At 41.2% G+C, this 24,014-nt stretch overlaps 1 protein-coding gene across 7 annotated transcripts; it reads right to left on the minus strand.

The window, feature by feature from the left end:
• Positions 1-367: 367 nt before the first annotated feature.
• On the minus strand, positions 368-23,215 carry LOC148037701 (S-adenosyl-L-methionine-dependent methyltransferases superfamily protein). Of its 7 annotated transcripts, XR_015690677.1 has the most exons (5): positions 21,980-23,215; positions 9,974-10,157; positions 9,676-9,842; positions 846-1,061; positions 368-723 (listed from the first exon to the last, which is right to left on the minus strand). XR_015690677.1 is itself a non-coding variant. In XM_087676640.1 (3 exons), exons 1-2 carry the CDS (start codon positions 22,864-22,866, stop codon positions 977-979), a joined length of 972 nt encoding a protein of 323 aa, XP_087532766.1. In that variant the 5' UTR covers positions 22,867-23,214; the 3' UTR covers positions 368-773; positions 956-976. The 7 variants fall into 7 exon arrangements, 2 of the variants coding, with proteins under 2 accessions (XP_087532766.1, XP_087532765.1); XR_015690674.1 differs by lacking the exons at positions 9,676-9,842; positions 9,974-10,157 and adding an exon at positions 1,426-1,518; XR_015690676.1 differs by lacking the exon at positions 9,974-10,157.
• Positions 23,216-24,014: the final 799 nt, after the last annotated feature.

Raw genomic sequence — 24,014 nt, forward strand, 5'->3', positions numbered from 1 at the left:
ATCTTATCTACAAGGTTTGAATCACATAGGCGATGGTGGGTAGAAGTTGAAGCCCTTCCAGTAAGTTCAACCAGGGACTACCATGGGACAATTATGTACATAGTATAGTACATCGTTAAAAACCCAATAAGCTACCAAGAACTTGATGTTACTCCAAGAAACTCCATTTCAGAAATAAGTAACCTGATAAGAAAGCACGCCCTTTTTTAAGATTCATCTTCTAATAATTTGCAGGGCAATGAATCTTAGCACACCCTTTTTTAAGATTCATCTTCTAATTTGCAAGGGCAATGATTCAGATTAGTAAGCATTTTAGAAGACGATTTCATGTATGAACACGAGAGAGAGAGAGAGAGAGAGAGAGAGAGAGAGAGAGAGAATCCCTTTATGCATAGTTGATGTGCAACAAAATCAGAAGCTCTCCTTCTGAAGACGACTGTCAGAAACATAATTGAAGTCCAGTTAGTCTACGACCACACAGGTAATGTCTGGAGTATTTAACAAAGCCCCATAATCAAGCGACAGCATCTGGTCCTTTTGCAGGTTCATTGTGGTTCAGAAAACCAAAGCCAAAAGGCCTTAGGAGTGTCTTCTTTAGCAAGGCCTCCAAAAGTTCTCCACTTCTCAACGAGACCTTCATCTGAGTAACAGAAAGAAACCTGAGCTCACACACTTTGATCTTCACAATGTGCAGCAATCCATTTCAAAATCACCTCCTTTGTCCTGTATGCATGATAGGTATCAGACCTTTTCTCTTTTATCCTTCATTATAACTGTATTTCACAACATAGACACACTGTTATTTGCAAAATGCACAAGAGATACAGGTATCACAAAAGGCTTGCCTGATCCTCTTGATATCCTTTCCAGGGTGATACCATACTAGCAGAATTCATCATAGAAGACCTCCAAAATACTTAGAACCTCTATGATTGAGTACCATGATAAGGCTTGCCTGCTTGAACGATCTCCCTCTTCATGTTCTTTCCAGGATGACACACCAATTGGATTTATCATAGAAGCTCTCCAATATACGTATACCTTCTATGGTTGACACCAACCTGCTTTAAAAGACAAATTCTTTAAAAAAAATCCTCTCTCTCTCTCTCTCTCTCTCTCTCTCTCCTTTTCAGGTCTCATAGGTGTCCATTGTCTTGGTTCTAAGAACTAGACCTCCCTCCCTCTGTAATGTGGTATGAGAGGAGGAATGAAGGCTAACAAGATTAAGTGACAATGTGCTTATGTGAACAGCTGAGGAAATCCCAGTGACAAGATATCACGTGAAATCAAATAAGAGACTGTTTTTCCATGATTGTATCAGAGACACAAGAGGATTAGAACTGGAAGATTCCACGCAAAATAGATGGCTGTTGAAATGCACAAGGATCCCAAATCCCTGAACTGTGTTATCAAATTAGGGCTCACCAAATATTTCATTTATCGGTGGAACATAAGCTGATAGGCAGCCAGAGCAGTGGGCCTGACCAGATGTAATGCAGGCATGCCCAAAATGCAGATCTGGAAAAGCAGGATCAAATTTACAGGTAGGAAACATTAATGGGGCCAGATCAAAACTTAAATTTCAGACCCTGCTTGTAAGTGAAGAGAGGACAGACTGTTCAAACTAACATCAAACATAAAGAGGACAGTCAGGACTCAGCAGCATAAGTTGCAAAGAGATGCCAAGTGGAGAATACTATACAGATAAACCTGAATCATGATGGCTGTAACAAGAACCAAAGGTATGACAACAATGAACTAACATGAGAGGAAAAATTGCAAGGGTTAGCATTCCCTATACACAACCAAAGATGGCAGTGTGAATTTTGATCAGATTGAATTGAAATTGAGTTATGCAGCTTCACATGCAACAGAGAAGAGTTACAGACCCTAGACAAAGCAGAATGTTTAACTGAAGTGAGTATCAGCTTGCTCTTGCTCAGAGCATGAGCCACACACACACTCAGAGCACCCCGGTTGTGCTTGCTTCGTGATTCCCTTTTCCTCTCATTATAGCCCTGTCTTTTTGTAACCTTTTGGCTTCCTATATTGTTTTCTATCTATCTTCAAGTCCACTTGGTTGGCCAAAAGGCCCATTTGTGTATTCAAATTTCCAGAGAGAGAGAGATGTAGAGAGAGCTGATTCTGCCTTCAAAAATGCTACAGATTATTCCCTAACGAGGAACGTGATATTTAACTGGAGTTCCCTGCACATTCAGCATTGCATGTGTTGGTGTATGCAATACATTTGGCCAAAAAGATTGTCCATAAACCTCACTTGACTGTTTTTTATGTGAAGCAACCCTTTGTCCTTTAACATCACAAATTGACTGCATAAATTCAGCAAATTGAGGTTGCTGAATTAAGTGCTGCAAGTTCATAACATCAATTGCAAGCTACGCCTTGAGTACCTTGTACTTGTGGAGTTGCATGTGATTGAGCTGCATGCTAACTGATCAGATTCGTTGCTTGTTGTCTTGAGGCATTTTTCAGCATTCAATGACTTGAAAACAATATGTTGAGAGATTTCAAGAGGGGATTCTTATTCCTCACTCCTATGACCACTGTTGTGTGACATCTTTTACTATTTAACCCTTTTTGTATAGTATTTTTGGGGAGTGTAAACCTTGTTGTAACTAAATAATAGCAAGCCAAAGTGCATGCGTCTGCATCTCAAGTTGACCACAAGCTCACCTCCTTTAGAAAGATGACAATACCCCAACAAAAGAGCCATGAAATTGGCCTTTAAAAGCCCAAAGGGTAGATCACAATTTTTTGGCAAATATGTAAATTGAGCAAAAAATTGGAGCTAGAGTGCTTCTACACCACACATTGGCCCTTGTTGGCCCCAAAGCTAGACACTCTTTTTGTTATTTCTTTAGATTACTAATGTAGGCTCAAAATTGGTTACAAATTGTTGTATTCAGCAATTTCTTGCGGACCGTGGCACAATTGATCCACGGGTGCACAAGGACCTTGTCATCTTCAATGTTGGCCTCCAATCAATTGTGGTGTTCAAAAATGCGAATGAACATTTCAACTTACCAAACCCTAAAAATCATAGCCAGCATTTGAATCTAATTTCACAAAGCATTTGTCTGGACAATAGCCTATATAGTTTCTATGTAATCCCATACTATTCCTCTCACAAATAGAGCGATTTCTTGCAAAGAAAGTGATGCAACCCGCAGTGCTATAATAACTTGATTTTCTAATATCTAATTCAAAACCGGCAAGCTACCTTGTTGAATATGGAGTTATAAGGCTTCCCAATGGATTCTCCATGCCAAGAGAAGAAGATTAGCTATTGTCCACATTCCATTCATGCTATCAACTCATATTCCATGGCTAAAGCTTGCAATTTCTACAACAAAGAAAAAAATAATGGCTCTCTCTAAACTTCAGCTTCTCAAATAATCATGAGTGAGCTACTCATTAGACCATACTTAAGCTCAAGGTTTGCTTTATAACTCAAGTGCCTTAAGTGAGTTGCTTATTGGGTAAAATTTCCAATATAACTCAATTCTAACGTGCAAACTTTTAATTTAATTAAAGTTTTACATTGCACGTTGTTACTGTTGCCTTGCTCTTGTAACACATAGTCTATACACTTATCCACTGCATGTCTGATGTCATCCTTCACTATTGATGCAATACTCACTATACCCAGAGCTAGGGGTACTATAATTAAAGTTTATTTTCACTTAAAATCTTCGTTATGTTTAATAAAATCATTAAGCTCATTTCTCATTTTGGTGACAATCACATCCATATTCTTAAATTGAATGGTCTTCCCTAGGGATATTAACAAATCTTCTCCATCATGTTCATGTGGTCCTTCATGGTGAGGGGGAATCTACAACAAATTCAAGTTGTAGTCTCATCTTGAGGGTCATTCACTATATACCTTAAGCCAAACATGATTCCTCTAAATAAGTAGCCTTTCCACAATGAGGGAAGAACTTGGGACAACTTTTGGACTTCTCATCCTTAGCTTTGTCAACTTGCTCAAATTTCTTCTTTTTCTTTTGTCTTGGCCCATCCCCAAATGTGCCAGTCACAAAAGCATGGCTAGCAGTACCTGCTCTATCTAAACATGTCTCCTTGTGACATGCATCCTACTCTTGATCATTGTTACTAATCCTACCAATATGATAGTATACCATATATTGCACCCATAAAGTGGGAAGGTTGGTATAGAGAATGTTGAGAAACCCTTTACCCACAGTTTTGAGTTTTGCGTTTTGCGTTTAGGGTTTCGTGTTTTGCATTTAGGATTTTACAGTGGATAGGCCCAAAAAGAGATTAGGTGCCCATTGTGTGGCGCCACCCTAGACAGTCTCTTGCATATTTATAGGCTGCCTCTGTCACTCATTATACACAGCTGATTCATTTAGTCCACCACCTCTTCTCTCCAGCCTCTCCACTACCCTAACACCCCTTCAAGAGGACATTGCGGTTTGTTGTTTGTGGTTGGTGGCTATCTTCATCATCTTCCTCATGCTACGACACCCTTGTTTCGTTGTATCACATTCACTCCATGATTCAGATCTTCATCATTCCATTCATCAGAGTTTCTTCTCTCTTCTCTTCTCTTCTCAGTGTTTACTAAGTTCACTCCGTGTTCCTTTGTTCCCTTGTATCGCATTCACTACATGATTCAGATCTTCATCATTCCATTCATCAGAGTTTCTTCTCTCTTCTCTTCTCTTCTCTTCTCAATGTTTACCAAGTTCACTCCATGCTCCTCCCCGCAAACCCTATTGTCTTGCTGGTATGTCGTCTTCTGACATGGTATCAGAGCTGGATCTGCTCAAACAGTGGCAAAGATCCTCCACTCTAATGAAGGCAAAGACTGGTGGCGAGTTCGGCATCCACTTCTCTTCTTCTTTCGTTGCATCAACACCCTAACTGGCGGTTGCTCCCTCATGTGTTTGTTGTTTTCCAGCTTGTGTTCAGGGCAGCTGCTGCCGCCTCCACCTCCCCTTTGCTGCGTTTATTGCTGGCAGCTCTTTTGCTGCACCTAGCAGCATTCCAGCACTTATCCCCTGCTGTGTTTGGCTTTCCTTGCCACCGTCAACACCTCCACTTGCCTTCTCAGCCTGCGTTTCAGCTAGGCGACAGCTAGCAGCAACCTTCCAACCTTTGTCCACCAGTCTGCCCTTCGTTCTTGCTTTGCCCACCCTTGGCGGCAACTGGCAGCTCCTCCTTGACTCTTGGCGGTGATATTTTGCAGCCGGCAGCTCCTCCCTCACTGCTGCAGGCTGCGTTTGCAGCTAATGGCTCTTCCCTGACAGTTGGCGGCACTTTATGCACTTGGCGGTTGACTTCATGCTACTGGCAGCACCCTCCTGCAGTTGATAGCTCACTATTAATCATTTCACTGCCCTCGTACCCCTTTTGGCACACATTGTGTAAGGCACATTGGTACCCATGGCTTCTTCCCCAATAGATGACCAGTCTACTAGGTGTTCCTACTGCGACAAGATCGGTCATTCCACCGATGACTATCGACATCGACCTTTGCTCCCCACCCCTCCGGAGTATATGCGTCTTCCACTACGCACTCCTTGTGCCACCTCTCCTTTCCGGGCCACGAAGTTCGTTCTACATCGGCTATCGGAGTATTATGCTCAAGGAAATAAGGCGCAACCGACTCGGATTCAAAGGGGGGTTTTCTTACTTCGCCCTCAGAGGGGACTTCTAGTTCTTCTTCGGCTTCCAAAGGGGGCTCCTACTTCTACTCCTTCAGATTTAGAGAGAGATCCTATGTGCCATGAGGTTCTTCACACACCACTACCTTTCACTTTCGAGAAGTGGCTCTCCTTTGAGCAGTCATTTCCTCTATTCATACCTAGGAGCTAGAGAATCTATCTAGATCGGGGCCCTTGGGTCTTTAACAATGACTTGGTAGCTAGGCATTCGTATTCCTTCCAACATGGAGTCATGGAGCTAGTGGCTTCTCTCCCGAAGTTGAGTTTCAAGTTCTACAGCTCATGTAGTCTCCTGACTATCTTCAAAGGTCTCCTTTCAAGTGGTATTCTCAGATTACAGGGTGGATCTTCTTCGTCCCTTGGTCAGCATGGAGCCAACTCCCGAGATCAAGTACGAGCATATCCTTATGGTTCTCTGCACCACACAAAGCCTGACATTCCTCCTATGCATTGCATGTTTTCATCATCTTTTACTAGGGCCCTTGGGCAAGTGAACAATTTCCCCATGAGGGACACTGTCCACATGGCACCTGCTGCATGCGCATTCTTTAGCATGTAGCATTGAATCTCCACCTCGCTCTTCTCTTCTTTCCCTTTTTGGGCTTGAGAGGGGGTGTTGAGAAACCCTTCACCCACAGTTTTGCATTTTGCGTTTTTCGTTTAGGGTTTCACAATGGACAGCCCCAAAAAGGGGCGCCTAGTGTGGTGCCACCCTAGACAGCTAGCGCCCTCCCTCCGAGCGCCACCCTAGATAGTCTCTTGCCTATTTATAGGCTGCCTCTGTCACTCACTATACACGGCAGATTCATTCAATCTATCACCTCTTCTCTCCAACCTCTCCACTACCCTCACACCCCTTCAAGAGAACATTGCAGTTCATGGTTCGTGGCTATCTTCATCATCTTTCTTGTGCTACGGTACCCTTGTTTCCTTGTATCACATTCACTCCATGGTTCAGATCTTCATCATTCCATTCATCAGAGTTTCTTCTCTCTTCTCTTCTCTTCTCAATGTTTACCGAGTTCACTCCGTGTTCCTCCCCGCAAACCCAACTGTCTCGCTGGTACGTCGTCTTTTGATAGAGAACATCATACTTGAGTGAGGGGAGATGTAACAAGAGTGCCATAGCCATATCCTTGAGCCAGATATTCTTTCTGAGCAATCCTAACTCATACCAAATCTCCTCCATTATGTTAATGTGGTCTTTCATGGTGGGGAAATTTGCATCAACTAGATGTTGTAGCCCCATTTCGAGGGTCATCTGATAAGCAAATGTCTTGACCTAGTATAATGAAGATAATCAAGTCTAGATCTCAGCAACAAGATGGATGTGTTTGACATGAACAAGGACTACATCATTGTGGTTCAAAAAGAGAAAGAAGCAAGTATGAGAGCTGAGCTTGTCCCAAAGTTATGCTAAATCTGCAAAAAAACTATTGTGGAGATCTACAATAGGTTGAGAAAGAGGGACTAACACAATCTCCTATAGGTCAAAGGTATCAAGGATGGCCTCAATTTCGTACAACCAAATGACATAATTAGTCCCATCCAACTTCTAGTCAAGGGAAAAGTTGGGAATTATAGGCACTTGCACTTGTGGTGCCACAAGGGTAAGACAAGGAAGAAACATCTTAGAAAAGGAAGAGGGAAGGCAAACAAGAATGGATGGGGGACGAGAGGAAGGCCAATCACGGTCCACATCTTGATCCCCATCATGATCATGTTGGTCTTTGCATCAATCCTCACAATTATGACAACCTTTGTGACAATCCTCATGATCTCAATGATCTTTGCAACAATCCTCATAGTCTCATTGATCTTCATGATAGTTCTCATGGTCTTTGGGAGTCCCAATGATCTCTATTATTACAGTCCAACATCTTGATCCTTCAAATCTACAAAGTAAAGGGCTGCATTTAATCAAGAGATATAACACACAAATCACCAATTGTTTCCTCACAAGAGTCTCAACACAAACAAGCATGATTAGGTTGGGAAAAGAGCAGAAGGAAAAACACAATAGGCTGTAGGAAATCTCTCCATGCACAATTGGCAATGATACCATGTGACTGCACAATACAAAAGCAAGAACACAAAGAAAGAAAGTGGAAGAGAGTGAGAGCAAAAGAACACATAGATAATGAAGGAACAAAACTTAGATCTAATCTAAATGTGAAGAAGGTTCGATATTGTCAACCCTTGCACATGTCAACAATGCCACATTAGTGAGGGTGTTGGACTTATGAGCTGGGAGAAGAGAGTGCAAGAGATGATAAGGAGATGAAAACGAGGAAAAAGATCGTGATGGAAAACTAATGGAGAGAGGCATAAAGACAGCCAACTATATATAGATGGAGCTGCAAACTGGTCAACTTGCTGCCCAGGAGGGCCAATTTGCTGTTGATTGCCCTAAATGGGCTGACAATTGATCAATTGTGCCTGAAATATGGTCAACCCGCCAAAGAAATGTGGGACAATTGATAAGCCTCAATCAAGAAAGGCACCAGATAACTTTGAAGAAAAGGATGGATTTCAATGCAATCTCTTTCTTGGTCTCAAAGTGGAATAGGTCCTTTCATTTGATCCACTTGGCCTCCTGAAAGTAGATAGGCTTCTTGATTAACTCGTTTCGTTGTTTGCTATGGCTTTGTCTCCTCAAAGCAAATGGGATTCTTCTTCCCTTGGATTCTCCTCTCTAAAGCTTTGAATGGCTTGAAGGACAGTACTCAACTCTTCCATTGAACACCCTAAGAAAAAGTATACTCCAGTTCTATGACTAAACATTTCAAGAAAATGGAATTATTTTGAAATAAATTACATCCATGAGACACATACAAGTTGAAGGTCAAAGATGGCAAAACTGTTGCACTGCCATCTACACCTCGCTCAACGGACATCCCAGTTCCTAAATTAGTATCCAGCCTACCCTAGCTGAGGTGCTTCCCTAACAAGAATCACCCATCATTTGGACCCTATTCTAGAGATGTCTGCACTTGTGTTTTTTGTTGTCAGTTGCTGCCCAACTTAGCCCGGAGATATGCATCGCCATTAGTCTCTAGATTCAATACCTAGAAGGCTGTATTTGCAACTACTTACTGTCAAAAGTGGTGCATTGATGGAACCGTGTGAAACTATTGTAATAGATTACACGACCCAAGAAAGAAGAGATCTTCATCACCCAAAAAATGATTGATTGCGAATCTTATGGTCGGCAACTCAATTTCCAAGGGCAAGACACACACAGGTGCTTCTACTCAAACCATGCTTTCATAATAGCACTCCAGGTTAGGTAATTAGGACCATGAAGTTTATCATCAATTGAGTGGCAAGGTGGTGCTATTTGGAGAGGATAGCATGAGAAGATAAAGCAAAGAAGAGAAACAAAGAGAGAGTACAACCAAAACATAGCAAACACTCCATTGTCAAGAGTTCACACACAATGTAGAGACAGCTAATCACAAAATGACTACTCAAATAGGGAAAATCTAATCAAACGCAACCAATAGAGTTTGAAAAATCAGTTGCCCAACCTACAAAGATGAGAACAACTGAAAGCGCAAATGTTGAAAGGCAAAATGCAGTCAATACAAGCATTAACTGCAGGCAAGACAGGAATTACATAATGCTGAAATTAAAGCGCAGACTGCTATAGAAAAACACAGGCAGCAGATGGCTGGAAACAAGCTGTTCAGCAATAGACATGAGTCGCCTGGATAGCAGCAGTCAAGAGGAGGCAGATCAGCAATGCTGAAGTGTGAAGGCAGACCTGCAATAGCAGAAAACAACACCAAGATCCCGAACACAGACGTCTGATACCATGTCAAAAGTGGGTGCAGCAATGGAAGTGTGTGAAACTTGAAATAGAGTACATAGCACAAGAAAGAAGAGACATTGCAAAGATAAAGAAGAACATTGCAAATAAAGAACTCAAAAGGATGCTCAGGAAATGGAATCCATATACCAAGACATGAGATAGTCGAATACAACAATGGGTCACCGACTGAATGGGCACCGGTAACGGTTCTCTCTCTCCAATAGGACCTGCAAGTAACAAAGCATGCTGACAATGTGTTTGAAAAGGAGGGGGCTTCGCTATATATAGCCAATAATCAGGATCATGTCGGCCAGCTGAAAATGGCGAAAACAAAGTGATCAGTAATAACCATGCAGCTACATCCTAGGCAAAAACAAACTGGTGCAACTCAAAAAAAATGTGCAGTCCACAAGTACAATACATACTCACACATGAACTTACTAACTTGCAAACACCTGCTGCCACCCAACACCTTTGGCACTCCCTACAGCAGTCATCTTGCTGCCAACTGCTGCATTTGCAGCCTAGTCTGCATTTCTTAGCTGCTGCCTAAGTTTTTCCACATGTGCAGGCTGCCCTGTTGCCGCTGCCATTGATCAGCCTATTCCAGACAGATTCAACACTCTGATCTACATTTACAACAGCTGACTAACATCAAAGGCTGTCTACTACGTTTTAGGAGAATCTGTTTAAAGTATGACACAATCTCCAATTCATCTCTGCCCCGGTCCACTTTGAGACATGGGGGTCAAGATCATTATATTCATTTAGCATAGTGTGTTTTCAGCATTCATTCTCTTTCATTCCAAGTCACTCTTCACCTTTGAGTTCTATTGTTTATGATTATGTTTGTCGTACACTTTGTTTTTATCTTCTTTGCCCAAGTATTTCTTTACATATTAGAGCTAGGTACACTTGAAGAGTATGTAAGCCTTGATCTGAAAGCTTGACATTAGAGAGGAGTAAGAGCACAGAAGGGAAGATGACTTCAAACACTTCATCTTCAAATTAATCTCCAACTCAACTTATGCCAAGGACCGAACAAGAGTGGTACTCACAGCCAGCTCCCAAGGAGTTCGACACATGCCGAGATATACATTGAACAATACAAGACATATCGAATCTCTCAGGCCAAATAGGACTCAATTCTCATGCATCGAACCCAACAACTTCTTGAAGGTTAACTATGACAAAGTCCCTTCAAAGGAGAGGAAAATTGAAAGATGATGTTGAAAAGGTGAAGGATGATGGTGGAAATGGATGCGAGCAATTTTGGGGCTTTCCTCAACTACTATCCAATGGATTATAGCAAGGATACTTAATATAAAACTAAAAGTAAGAGAACTCTGTTTATAGGAAAGAAGGCTCAAGTGCAAAGAGTAAACTCAAGTACCACATGTCAAGTGCCCAAACATGTCACCAATTGGGACAACTAGAATGGTACTTGGAAGCTTGAATAACAAAGTGTCTGGACACTTGTCTCTTGTTTATGGCTATCCTTCTTTGGCTAAGAACTATCAAGACAAAACTAATTATTTTTAGAGCATTATCCCTTTCTAGGATTTGCATTTCATGCTAGCTTAAGGCTCCCAAAATTGAAGGACCCCCTAAAATTAATAATGCCCTAAAGGCTAAAATATAGGGGTTCCCAAGATGCATATCATATGAGCACCCTTTTGCGTGCATTGCAAAACTAGTTCTGGAAGTATGATATGAGATTTGTAGAGAAATGTGCACTCTACACTTTCTGCTAACACGTGCACATTGCACAAATTTTTCATGACCATGCCAATGTATTGATTAGCCCACACTCCAAGGTAAATATGTCAAAAGTGATGCAGCAATGGATGCATAAACAAGTGCTGAAGTAAACCACTAAACACAAGACAAAAGAGAAAGAAAGAGCGAACAGTGCAAAGAAGAGAACTCAGAGGAACGCTCAAGAAATGGACTCCATATACCAAATGCAATATAGTGGCAAAAAAGAGTGAGTCACTGGCTATGTGGGCATCAACACCAGCTCCTCTCTCCAACAGGAAGTCCACTTGGTGAATGATGATGACTAAGGAGGAGGAGCCCTAATAAAGAGACAATAAATATGTCAAAACAGAAGTTGGTTGGCCAACATTAAAAGCTCGCTGACTCGCATAAAATGCCTAAAATGCTACAAATAAATCACAATAAAAATGCTAAAACAAGGACAATGTACCCAACCCCAAATGGCATGCATGCACTCACACATGAGTTAACAATCCTACTAACACCCTCTCTCAGATCATGGGTGATCCGATACAATGATACAAAGAGATAAACACATCATAGTCCATACAACATAGAACCACCAGAGTAGAACCATGGATACCCAAGTAAGGGGTGATCAAGCCACCACCAAGGTGCCTCGAAGAGAACCTAATATTGAAGTCAATCGTACCAACTCTTGAAAATAGAGACGAACCATAGCATGTCTCTGTGTCCATCATCAATGTCTCATTGTAGTATACAAGACCAGCCTGTCAAAAATGCCTTTAAATATATGTGACCATGGATTCCCCGCCTTTAGCCAGCCCGCAAAACTGTCCCCTCATATGAGCTCAAGACTAGGAGCCAAGCCTTGTCAAACAACAGCCCATCATGAACCTGGAGGTCAATCCCACCTCCACAATTTGAACTTGCCATACTTCGATCGATGCATTAGGGACATCCCTCTCTGGAATTTGTGCACATGTATACCTATATAGACAAGGCTCGGCTGCCCCATTGCATCACCCTCTTACACTCCCTCTCCAACATTGGAGAGTTGTGAGGAATGACCGCATCACCTGGACTAGAAAGCAGCAAAGGAAGAAACAACCAAGCCCTTCCCTCAATCTGCAAATAAGGATCCCACCTTGGACTTCTCCTTAGCCCCAGAGGACTGGAGTTAGAGTCGAAGGAAGAGGATGACTTGTCGAAGGAGTCCGCATCTCGCTTCTTCTTCTCCTTCTTCTTTCGTGAGGCTGAGAACTCCTTGCAATCCTTCCGCAAGTGTCCCTTCTTACCACAGTGATAACACTAGATCTTCGACTTCTTCTTCTCGCCCCTCTCTAAAGTTGCAAAAGCCTCACTTGATTCTCCACGATGAGATAGAAGCCTACCCTGTAGATGGAAAGATGCCTCATACTCAAGAAGCATCGAGGACATATGTGTGAAGCTCACAGGTGTAGATGATGTTTGTGCCCTCAAAGCATTTGCCACTCCATCAAACTCTAGGGGAAGATGTGGCTCTAGAAGGACAAACTGCACATATTGAAGCCCGTCTTGTACCTGTGTAACATGGAGCAAAAAGGACTGAATGGTGGAAATGGAGGAAGAGAGTGTGTGTGAACACAAGACAATGAGCAAGAGTGGGCAACAATTCCATACTCAAAAGATGCAAGTGCTAGAATGATAGAATGAAAGTACAATAGATCTTAAGTAAGTTAGATCTATCCCTAACTCAGCTAGAGTTCATTTAACTCTAGAACTAACTTTAGAAATGGTGACACAACTTATTAATGCAATTATGTTTACACTACAAACCAACTAACTAAAACATTTGGCATTGCCCATAGAATTGGCAAATTCTAACATCCCCCTATAGTGCCAATGTGGTAGGACACGAAGATTAATCACCAAAGGGTAGCAAGTTCAAGGACTTTCGAAAAGCCTCAAACTTCTCACGAGAAAGTGTTTTGGTGAAAAGGTTTGCAACATCCTCCTGTGTAGGGACATACATCAAAATAATCTCTCATACATAGCATCTCTCTTTGACATAATAGTAATGTACCTCAATGTGTTTCATACAAGTATGAAACACAAGATTCCGTGCCGATACAATAGTACTCTAATTGTCAGAAAGAATGGGTGTAGGACCCTCCAAATAAATCTGTAGACCAACAATCTATGCAACCATACACATACCACTATTGCAGTGACGGTTGCCCTATACTCAGTCTCACAAAACGAGATAGCCACTGTAGGTTGTTTCTTACTTAGCCATGAAATGCATAAGGGGCCCAAAAAGACACAATGTCCCACAAATAGATTGCCTAGTGTCTACATCACTGGCCCACCTAAGATACTGCATACTTAATGTCAAGGCATGTGTTGCAAAGATAAATAAGACAGCCAATAGCTTGTTTGTAAATTGCAACATCAGACATCTCTTCACCATCATGCATAGACAACTTTAAACTTGGCTCCATAGGAATGCAAATAGGTTTGCAATCTTGCCTATTAATCCTATGTAACAACTTGTCCATATACTATGACCGTGACAAGATGATGCCATGTTGATTTTGGGTGAACTAAATCCCCAAATTATAGTGAAGACATCCCCATATCTAACATAGCAAATGAAACCAACCTTCCTTCCATGGATGGGTGGTAATTCCCTAACTACAACTTAGTTAAAACAATAATATTTATTCCAAAATTGAGAAATGTAAATTAACTTACAATCTTGGACAATGGACACCCTATCCTGTTGGCCCCAGAACTGGCGCCCCTTTTAGTATTTCTTTAACTTAATTGAAGAAAAATTGATGTACAATGGGATTCTCCCAATCCCTTTTAGTATTACAACTCCCCTTGCTGTCCAAAATGACCAACAAGTCTTCAGCCTGATTTACCTTCTAATTCGGATAGTCAATTGGCCTTTACCCGCTTTGATGGAGATGGAAAATGCCCCAAATTCATTGATTTGTTGGTCCCTCCACCTGAATTTGACTAAAAACAGCTTCAACCTTGTTGAATCCAAGTCTTGGAGCTTCCAATTTTTGGCACACTTCCCGAGGCTGCTACTAAACCCTAATTTCTATTGCATATTAGAATTTATGCAGATTAGGGTTTATAGTAAAGAAATCTGAAATTTCACGACCTCTAGTGATCTCAATGCTGTAATCTTCAGAGCAAGGCTGTAGAAAGGCTGGGAGATGAGACAGAATGCCGAGGAGAGAGAACATTCAGAGTTTCTTCGATGCAAAGAACTAAAGAAAATCAATCATTTGCCTGTCCTGCCCTGTCTCAATAGCTTGTAAATGCAAAGATTTAAGAAAATTAATCATTTACTGTTGCTGCCCTATCTCAACACCTTGTAGATATTGTCACCTGTTGTTGATTGGTCTTCTCCTACCCTTGGCTGCCTCAAAAGGTTCTCCAATGGTTGCAAATCAAACAAGCAACATCTCTCTCTCTCTCTCTCTCTCTCTCTCTCTCTCTCTCTCTCTCTCTCTCGCGCGCGCGCAAGATGCATACACTAACATGTCTCTCTCCGACCTCTCAAGACGTTTTTCAATCTTACATGGGCATTTTTGACAAGTGACAGCCTTCCCAAATAGTTTTTTCAACATTATCTATAATAAATATTAATTTTCAATCTTTAAATATTGAAATTTAATCTAATAATAATTTCGGTGCCGTGAAAAATAATTAAACTCGGCAACTCCCATTCTCGAGTATCTCTATGCCATCTTTGACCATCAGATTAGTGTTAGATACCATTAAATGCCACTTCTCTAGTATCACCGCCAACTGACACTTATGGCCAAATGAATAACAAAGCCCAACAACTAGCACTAGATACCACCAAGTACCTGTGCGGCATAACTTATAGCAACTTTTACCTTTGACATCTCATGATTTCCTTGGATCTCGAGTTCGTAAATTTACTCTAACCCTAGTTACACCTCATATATACAACATTCACTTAATCATGTGATTAAAAATTAATCTACATGTTAGGCAAGGTTTCAAAAATACATGTTCTCATGACAACCCTCCCCTTAAAATCCTTGTAATCGTCCTCAATTGCATTGCCAAATGCATCAAAAGTAAAATAGTAGACTGGAATTTCCACAAGGCATCATAGTTAACACAACATTGCACATTGTTGCTCAACCATTCCATGTGCCAAGCACATGCTGAAAATTACCAGTCCATCACAACATAATATAAGACTCACAAAGAATCTCAAAAACATTGCTAAATTATCATGTGACATGTCTATTTCTCATGAGCTCAACTCATCCGGCAAAACCAAATCATAGCATAGCATAACCAAGCATAAACCATGGTTAAAAACATCAATGGCATCATACCATATGCTATTGTCCATGGAACCAAATGTAAACCATTGAAAACTGAGCATAATCACATTATAAATTGATCACTTGTTGATCTAAGAACTAATCACAAACTGCTGCAAATGTGACCCCAAACTGATCACAAATTCATTGCAAAAACTGATCAATAATCAATGCAAAAACTGATCCCAAAACTAACCATAAACGGTTCTCAAGTTGATAAAAAACTGATCAGAATTTTTGTCTCAAAATTGAGGTAAAATTCATGCCAAATTCATCATAAGTTGATGCAAAAGTATAGTTCCAGTGCCCGGGAGAAACTCATACTTATCTACATACATCTCATAGTGACTAGTACACTCAGTAGTAACCTCATGGCAAACATACTATTAGCACAATACCTTGGATACATGCTGAATACATCTGAGATCCACTACATACGAGAGTTGTCCATAACTGGAGGAGTGGAAGTGCTACCTCCCCCTTGAGCATCAAGCAACACTCTGGACCCTTGCTCTATTGAACCTGGTGGAGCCCAAACTAAAGTTGGCTCTAACTAAAAGGCATCTAGGTAAAACTGCAATAATTGAGGATAGTCTGCCAAGTCATCCTCTTCCATCTATTTGGCATCCATTGGTGAATAATTCTGAAATTTCACCAAGTATCTCCTAGAAACTTTACCTTTGACATTTCTTTCTTTATGTGCCAAAATCTGCTTAGGTACTAAAATCTCATCCAGCTCCTTAATCTCGGACTGAATTTCAACGACATATCCTCTAGCACATTACAATGAAAAGGCCTCAACAAGTTGACATGAAAGACATTGTGTATCCGCCAATGTGGAGGTGATTTTAGTCGATATGCCATATCACTGATCTTCTCCAATACTTGGAAGGGCCCATAGTATCTCATACTCAACTTTAGATACAATCTTTCTCTTCCTTTCATCTTTTTTAACCTTGCCTTTTTAAAACGTAGTAATACATAATCACCCTTTCCAAACTGCAAAGCACGTTTGTGGCAATCAACTGTCCTCTTTTGCTTTTCTTGCGATCTCTGAAGTGCATATTTTATCTTTGCATAGGCTACATCCAAGTTTTTCACATAATGATCAACCTCAAAGATCTTATCCTTAGTTTGCAGAATAGGTGGTACCTTTTTGCCACCCTCAACCACCTCAAATGGAGCTTTGCTCATGGCATTATGTACTGTGTTGTGAGCAAACTCAACCAAGGGCAAATACTACTCCCATTGTGTCTTATGGCCTGAAACATAGCACCTCAAAAGATCTAACATTATGGAATTTGCTTCCTCATATTGACCATCTGTATGAGGATGGAAGGATAATGAGAAATTCAGCGTAGTATCCATATTCTCAAACAATCCCTTCCAAAATAAATTGATCATCCGAGGGTTTCGATCACTAATGATCGACTCTGGCATACCATGATACTTAAAGATATGCTACAAAAACAATCGTGCCATATAATCATCCTTTATTTTCTTCCTCATCGGAATAAAATAGGCTTGTTTGCTAAGCCTGCAATGATAGTCCATATCCCATCATTCCCTCTCAGTGTCTTAGGAAGCTCAAAAATAAAGTCCATTGCAATGCTCTACCTAACTCGTAATCTCCTCCTGTTGGGCTGGACTAACTTTGTAGGGTGGCTTATTAGGTGGGCTACTTCCAGGGATAAGATCTATGCCATGATCTTTTGGCCTTTCAGGAGATAGCTGCCCTAGAAGTGATTGAGAGAAGCAATCAACTACATTTTTAGAAATGACATGCGATACTTCTCTAACTTAGACATATTCCCAATATTCTCACTATCATCTATATCCTTAGAATAAACCAAGTATGCTAAAAGATGATTTTTCATTACTTTAGAAATGGTGGTTGCAAATACAACAGGGACAGATTCACATTTCAACTTTAAATCAAGTGTGAGTATCTTTCCCTTATGCTGAATAGTGATCTTTTTTGCACGAGAATCAATCACTCCATGCATACATTGACACCATGGCATACCAAGCAATAAATCACAACCCTCAAGTGGAGCAATGAAGAACTCTTCGCTATCCACATATCCCTATATATATAACCGAAGCTTTCCAATGAGGGTGTGATAGGCTCTACATGGTCTTTACATACCATTCTAACTTCCCCCATGGGTCCCATCTCATCCTCTTTGTTGCCTAGGTAGACTGCCATGTCAACAGAGATGAAGTTGGCTCATACACCATTATCAAAGAAAATCAATGCATGCTGAGCCCAAATTTTGCACCACACTCTGTACAACTCAGTAGCATCATCATTCAACTTATCACTAACAATGTTGGGCACCAATCCCACTGATGTTTTGGGCTTCTTTCCTTTGGAATATCCCTGATTTTTTTATTTTCTAGCTTGTTGCCTATTGGGACAATCCCCTACAATGTGACCCTCCTGTTCACAAATAAAACATTTATTTGCAACCATCAATTCCCTACCTTGTGCCAATGTTTCCAGCCCTTTGTTTGCTATTTTGGCCACTTTTCAAGATAGTTTTCAGATTAGCCCATTTTCTCAACCTTAAACAACTTTTTATTCGACTTTCCCCCCACCCTCTAGGAAACTTGAATCCTCCCATGCAGCAAAGCATTGGCTATAGCAACAATCTCTACGAGCTAAGACATACTAGACATAGTGGATTTAATGCAAAAATCCCTAATTCCTTTAGATAGCCCACAAACATACTTTTCCACTTGCTCATGAAGGGGTACAAGGTGATGATAAGAAGTAATAGGCAGCAATGTATCCCAAAACTTCATATTATATTGCTCCAAATTCGTACATTCCTCAGTATCTAGCTTATTCCAAGCTATCATAACGTCCACCTCAAAGGTACTTGTTAACCAATTTGATGCAAACATTTGCTTGAATTATACCCACGTTGACGGTGCTCTATCTTGCATCAAAAGAGTGGACCACCATTGTAATGCATTTCCTTTCAAGAAACTGGCTGCCTTTCGAATCTTTGAGGACTTCGTGAAGTTCCCCCCAGAATAGGCTGCATCAACCTCCTGAATGAAAGTCAAAGCTTTCAGCCTATCTTGTACACCACTGAAGGACTCAAACTTCACTGCTTTTTCACCCTCATCATAGTCTTTTGCTACCCCTTTGGATATCAAGTTGTCATACACTGGGTATTGCAAAAAGGGTGCATTTGTTGCTGAATTTAGGAAGGAGCAGCACCACTAGCAACCTGTCCCTGAGCGTGATACTAAGGTGCTTGAGATGCGAGACCTCCTGGTCACTACAAGTCATCTGTAACATAGTCCCACAAGTCCTTCGCAACAAAAAGATTGTAGACCATAAAACTCCACAACGGATAGTTGGAGCCATCAAGCTTGTCCTCTTGAGTGAGGACACCAAGGATGTTGCTCTAATCATAGTTTTTGTGACATGCCATGCTATCAAGAGTGAGAAAAAATCTGCAACCAAATACTTCAATGCTAAAGTATAGTGTGTGTATTCCTCAGAGTACCAAAATCCCTCAAGATTATCAAAGAAGTATCAAATTGTCACACAAATACCAAAGTGTGCACAATGTCACTTGAATCAGCACTCAAACCACAAGAATAAGAGCAATGCATTGTTGTATACTACTGTAATACACCTACCTCATAATGCATGTCCACAAAATTAAAAAATTTCAGCAATTTAATATTAATTCTCACCCAAATTTCTAACTTTTTTCAAAATGTACTGCTCAATTTAACTATAGCAGTAATTAAATGTTGTTGCACCATTAATTTCCTCCCTTGGAATGTATGTAGGGCAAAAGCCCCAAATTTCTTCACAAATTTTCAAAGAACTTGAAAAAATATATACCTTAAAGTCTGAATTTTTGCAAAAATGTCACCTTGGGCCACGTGCCAATAGCATCCACCTTGTGATGCATGTCGAAGCCAAAAATTTAAAAATCCCCAAATTTCTCGCACCAATGTTAGAAATTACACAATGTTGGCAATTTTGGTGGAGATTCACACAACTCAAATTGGGCAAACGCCCCAACTTTTCCCAAATAAATTTTAAGAAATTTTGGAAATTGGAAAAGTCGATCGAAAATCCCCAAATTCCTTGGCACGAAGCGTGAGAAATTGAAATTTCTTCAAAGTGAGACAAGAAAGACAAATGAGAAATTGCAAAAATTTTCAAAAACCCCCAAATTTGAAAAATTAGGATTTTTATATTTTTCTCTCAAATTTGCAGAAAATGATGGGCAGGGCTAAGAAAAGGGCGAGGAAGGCTAAGAAAATGGTGGATAGGGCTAAGAATATTATGAGCAGGATTGAGAGAGGCTATGTGTGCAAAGTTACGTGCAAGACTACATATAGGACTACATGTAGACTAAAAGCAGCAGCAGTACCTCCTCCAACATAGCAACTTCCCTTCCTTGGGCTAAACATTGGCTAGCTACAGCAGGACCTTGGCAGAGTAACACTGGCTACCAGTGGCTATTCGGGATCCACACATAGAAGTTGCTCTGATACCAAATGTTGGAAAATGAAGAAATAGAGAGAAAGAGAGAGAGAAAGAGAGAGTGAACACAAGACAATAAGCAAGAGTGAGCAGCAGTTTCACACTCAAAAGATACAAGTGCTAGAATAATAGAATGAAAGTACAATAGGTCTTAAGTAACTTAGAGCTATTCCTAACTCAACTAGAGTTCATCTAACTCTAGAGAACTAACTTTAGAAGTGGTGACACAACTTTTTAATATAGTCATGTTCACACTACAAACCAACTAACTAAAACATTGAGCACTGCCCATAGAATTGGCAAATTCTAACATTTTCTTCTTTCTCTTCTCTCGTGTTGTGCAGTCTATTACAACAATCTTCTACTCTTCCATCGTTGCACCCACTTCTAACACATTCACCTAGAGGGTCAGTAGGGAAACCTAAAGAAGGCTAAATGCCTATAAAGGAAGTACCCAAGCTAGTCTAAGGAAAAGATGAGGAGCCTAGGCTTGAGACTTAAGGACCTAAACCTACAGGTCCAAATAAGAAGACAATAGAACCTAAAGAAGACAATGAAAGTGTAGGATCTAAGCCTAAAGTGTTAAATGCATGGGAACATACCCTAAATGTAAGCTTGAGAAGGTAGGAATGAGCAAGATGTAAGAATGAGTAGCTTCAAAACCATATTCATATGAAACCAAAGGTAAAGTTACAAGTATACATGCTTGTGTTATCCTATGTCTAGAACTTTCTCTATTTGTGTTTACATATTGGTACTGATCTAGGTCTCCTGGGTAATTTACAGCAAATTTCTACGTAACGAAAGAAGCAACAAAGAGGGGTTTTGGCTCATACAATTCAAAAGATTATAAAACTTGCTAATGGGCCTAGCCAATCATCTTGAAAGTGGTTTGTCCTCCCCCAATTGGGAGGTGGCCAACCTCACAGGCTAATGAGAAGACTCATATTTACCTCCCTCCACCATACCTTCGACTAAGTTGATAGTGACCTGTTCCAAAGTAGATAGTGAAATATATTGAGTGAAGTTGGGCCACCTTCTCTGTATGTGTTTGTCTTAACTCCAAACTGCCACTGGCCCTAAGTCTGAATAGGTTGGGGTATGTGAAGAAGAGGAGGAAGAAGATAAGAAGCACTATCCTCCATGGCGAGGGAATAGTGTCACCACAAAGCCTCCAAAGTTGGAGAGGCAATGTGGATAGGAAACTCCCAAAATGAAGGTAACTAAGACATAAAAGCTTAGTAGGCTAAGACATAGGCAAGTCCTAAGGGATGATGGGGCAGCAAGCCAGCAACTTGAAGAAAGTAGGAGAAGATGATGATCATGATGAGGGATAAGAGAGAATGTTGGTGACAGGTGATGGGTAGCAAAGAGGGTTTGGAGAGCTGGTGAAGTACAACAAGTCCCAGAGGATGAAAGTGGCCAAGCACAATGAGTCCAATTTATTAAAAAATTTGAGCCAACTGTCCTACCAAAATTTCTAAATTATATTGATCCATTTTATTGTCTTTTCGGGCAGTTTTGAGAGCCAAACAAATATGGTAAAGTGGCAATGGCATCTGGCTTAACATAAACACTATGGATGCAAAGTGCATAGATAAGAACTTCATGAAAGCTTACCCAAAAATTCCCAACTCACATGACGAAGCTTTTCAGCTGAGGGCAATTGCTTACTAGCCTAAGAGAAGGGTATTGAGAAATAAATGACCATCGGTTAAGAGACCAGGAAAAGCTATTTCTTTTTTCTTTAACAGGTAAATCATTACTTGCAACAGAAAACACTAAAAACTGTGTATGGCAAGCCAACAAATAAGTAGGAACACACCTTTCAAGCTCTCCCTCAACAAAAACATGGTAGTATCGATTATACACAACTGCAGCCTTCTTATCATCCTTCTTTGCAAAACCACTAGCAACAGCTTCAGCAGCACCTCCAATCTCAGCACGGTGATATGGCAAATGCCATGGCACAAAAAAATCTTGATGTTTTACGCACATATCAAGACCAAGTGATTCTGTTTGGTCTGTCACTGGGTTATCACCTCCACAGCTTCCTGATAAAGCCCCCACTGAGGCTTCCTCCACCAGTCCAGGTGTACAATCAGGTACACCGCTTAGCAAGTCATACTCCCCGATACTCTGAAGAGGACTAGCTGGCCGTTTGGTGGTTAACTTTGGACTCAAATCTCCAGCGACCCATTCCTCAGAATATTTCAAGGTCAATGGTGTCCACTTGGACAGCAGTGTCCTGTCTTCTTGCTCAACTGCCCAAACAGTTATAAGGATCTTTCCTCCTTTACGAACTGCTTGTCTCAACTCCTGCACGGCCTTCCTTCTGCGCTCTTCGGTGCTGAGATGATGCAACACGGCAATGGATATGGCAGCATCAAACAATCCGGACCTGTAGGGCAGATATAGTGCATCTGCAACGAGGACCTCGCTGCCCCTCTGGGAACAAATTGAAACAAGGGAAGGGCTTATATCACAGCCCACGAAATAGCACTTGGGGTTTAGTCCCAAGTATTTACCGTTTCCACATCCAGCGTCAATGATCAAGGAGCCAGGATCTAAAGACTCGAGGAAGAAGGCAACCTTTGGCCATTTCGCGAACCGTGTGGAACTGAAATGAGGTGCAATGGCGTCGTAAACGCCATGGACATACGTCTTCTCGATGGCTGGTGTTGCAGAGAGTGATCCAGCATCAGAACTCATCTCTTGAGGGAGAAGACCTCAGCTCAGCCCCCTTTGCATGAGCTTGATGAAAATAGTGTGCCTCAGATGCACAATTTCGCCGTATGATGCGATTCAGTGTCCTTCTTCCTTTCCCGATTGAAGCAGGGACACCATCAAGGCAACGCAGCAGACTTATAGAAGCAGGGGCACCATCAAGGCAACGCAGCAGACTTACTTTCGGATTCTGACAGAAGTCCGCATCGACAGCAAATGGCAGTCATATCAGGTCAAAGCCGGGACTCAGGATCATCAGTGCACAGATCTTGAGACTTTGTATCGTGATTCATGTGACATGTCAATAGAGCTGGACAAAAGGGACGGTAAAGCAGGAGTCGCTTTTGAAAAAAACTTAGAAATATGCCACACGTAGCCAAACGTTATATGCACTAGTCACAGGAGTGGGGATAATCAACACGTGGCCAAATGTTGCTGACCCAAACTCTTAGACTCTAGGGGTCAAATGACGTTGAGGGAGAAAATATCCCTCACTACTCTACCAACTCCCCAAAGTAAAGAATGAGTCAATGTCGACCCATTCGCTTATTGGATATCCCTCTCCTTAAAATGAAACACAATCTCTTCACATGGCCCTTCACTCTCCATGCACTATTGGGAGTAAAGGCGCCTATGCCTAGCCGCTTGTGTATTACTAAATTGATAGTACCCACACACCTATACACTATAGGTGGTGGGCGCCCATCACTGTCACTTCATTCTTTATTCTTTCAGTGACATTTGAATAAAGGGAAGGCCAGTCACACATTGTGACTGTGGGAGTTCCCACATCTTATGTGTCTCTCTCTCTTGCTCTTGCTCTTTCCACCATAGCTCTTACTTCCACTCGCGTACTTCCACTCTAGGCTCACTTCCTTCAACTGGTATTAGAGCCATCTTCCCTGAGAGCGAGAGCTTTACCCGACATTGCTTCAGCTTCCATTCAAATACCTACAACAATTCATAGTTATGGGCAGCGATAGCTTCAATCTTCAAGGTATGCATGGAGCTCCATCTTCTTCCGGCTTCTTCCCATCACTTGAGGCTTGTTCTAGGGCTTCCCTATAAACTACTAAAGCTCTCCTTGTGCCACATTCAACTCAACAATGGCAGCAAAAATGACCAACAACTCA

This window comes from Lygodium microphyllum, chromosome 4 (assembly GCF_053477565.2).
Source record: "Lygodium microphyllum isolate KBCC chromosome 4, Lygodium_microphyllum_v1.1.10, whole genome shotgun sequence".
NCBI lineage: Eukaryota > Viridiplantae > Streptophyta > Polypodiopsida > Schizaeales > Lygodiaceae > Lygodium > Lygodium microphyllum.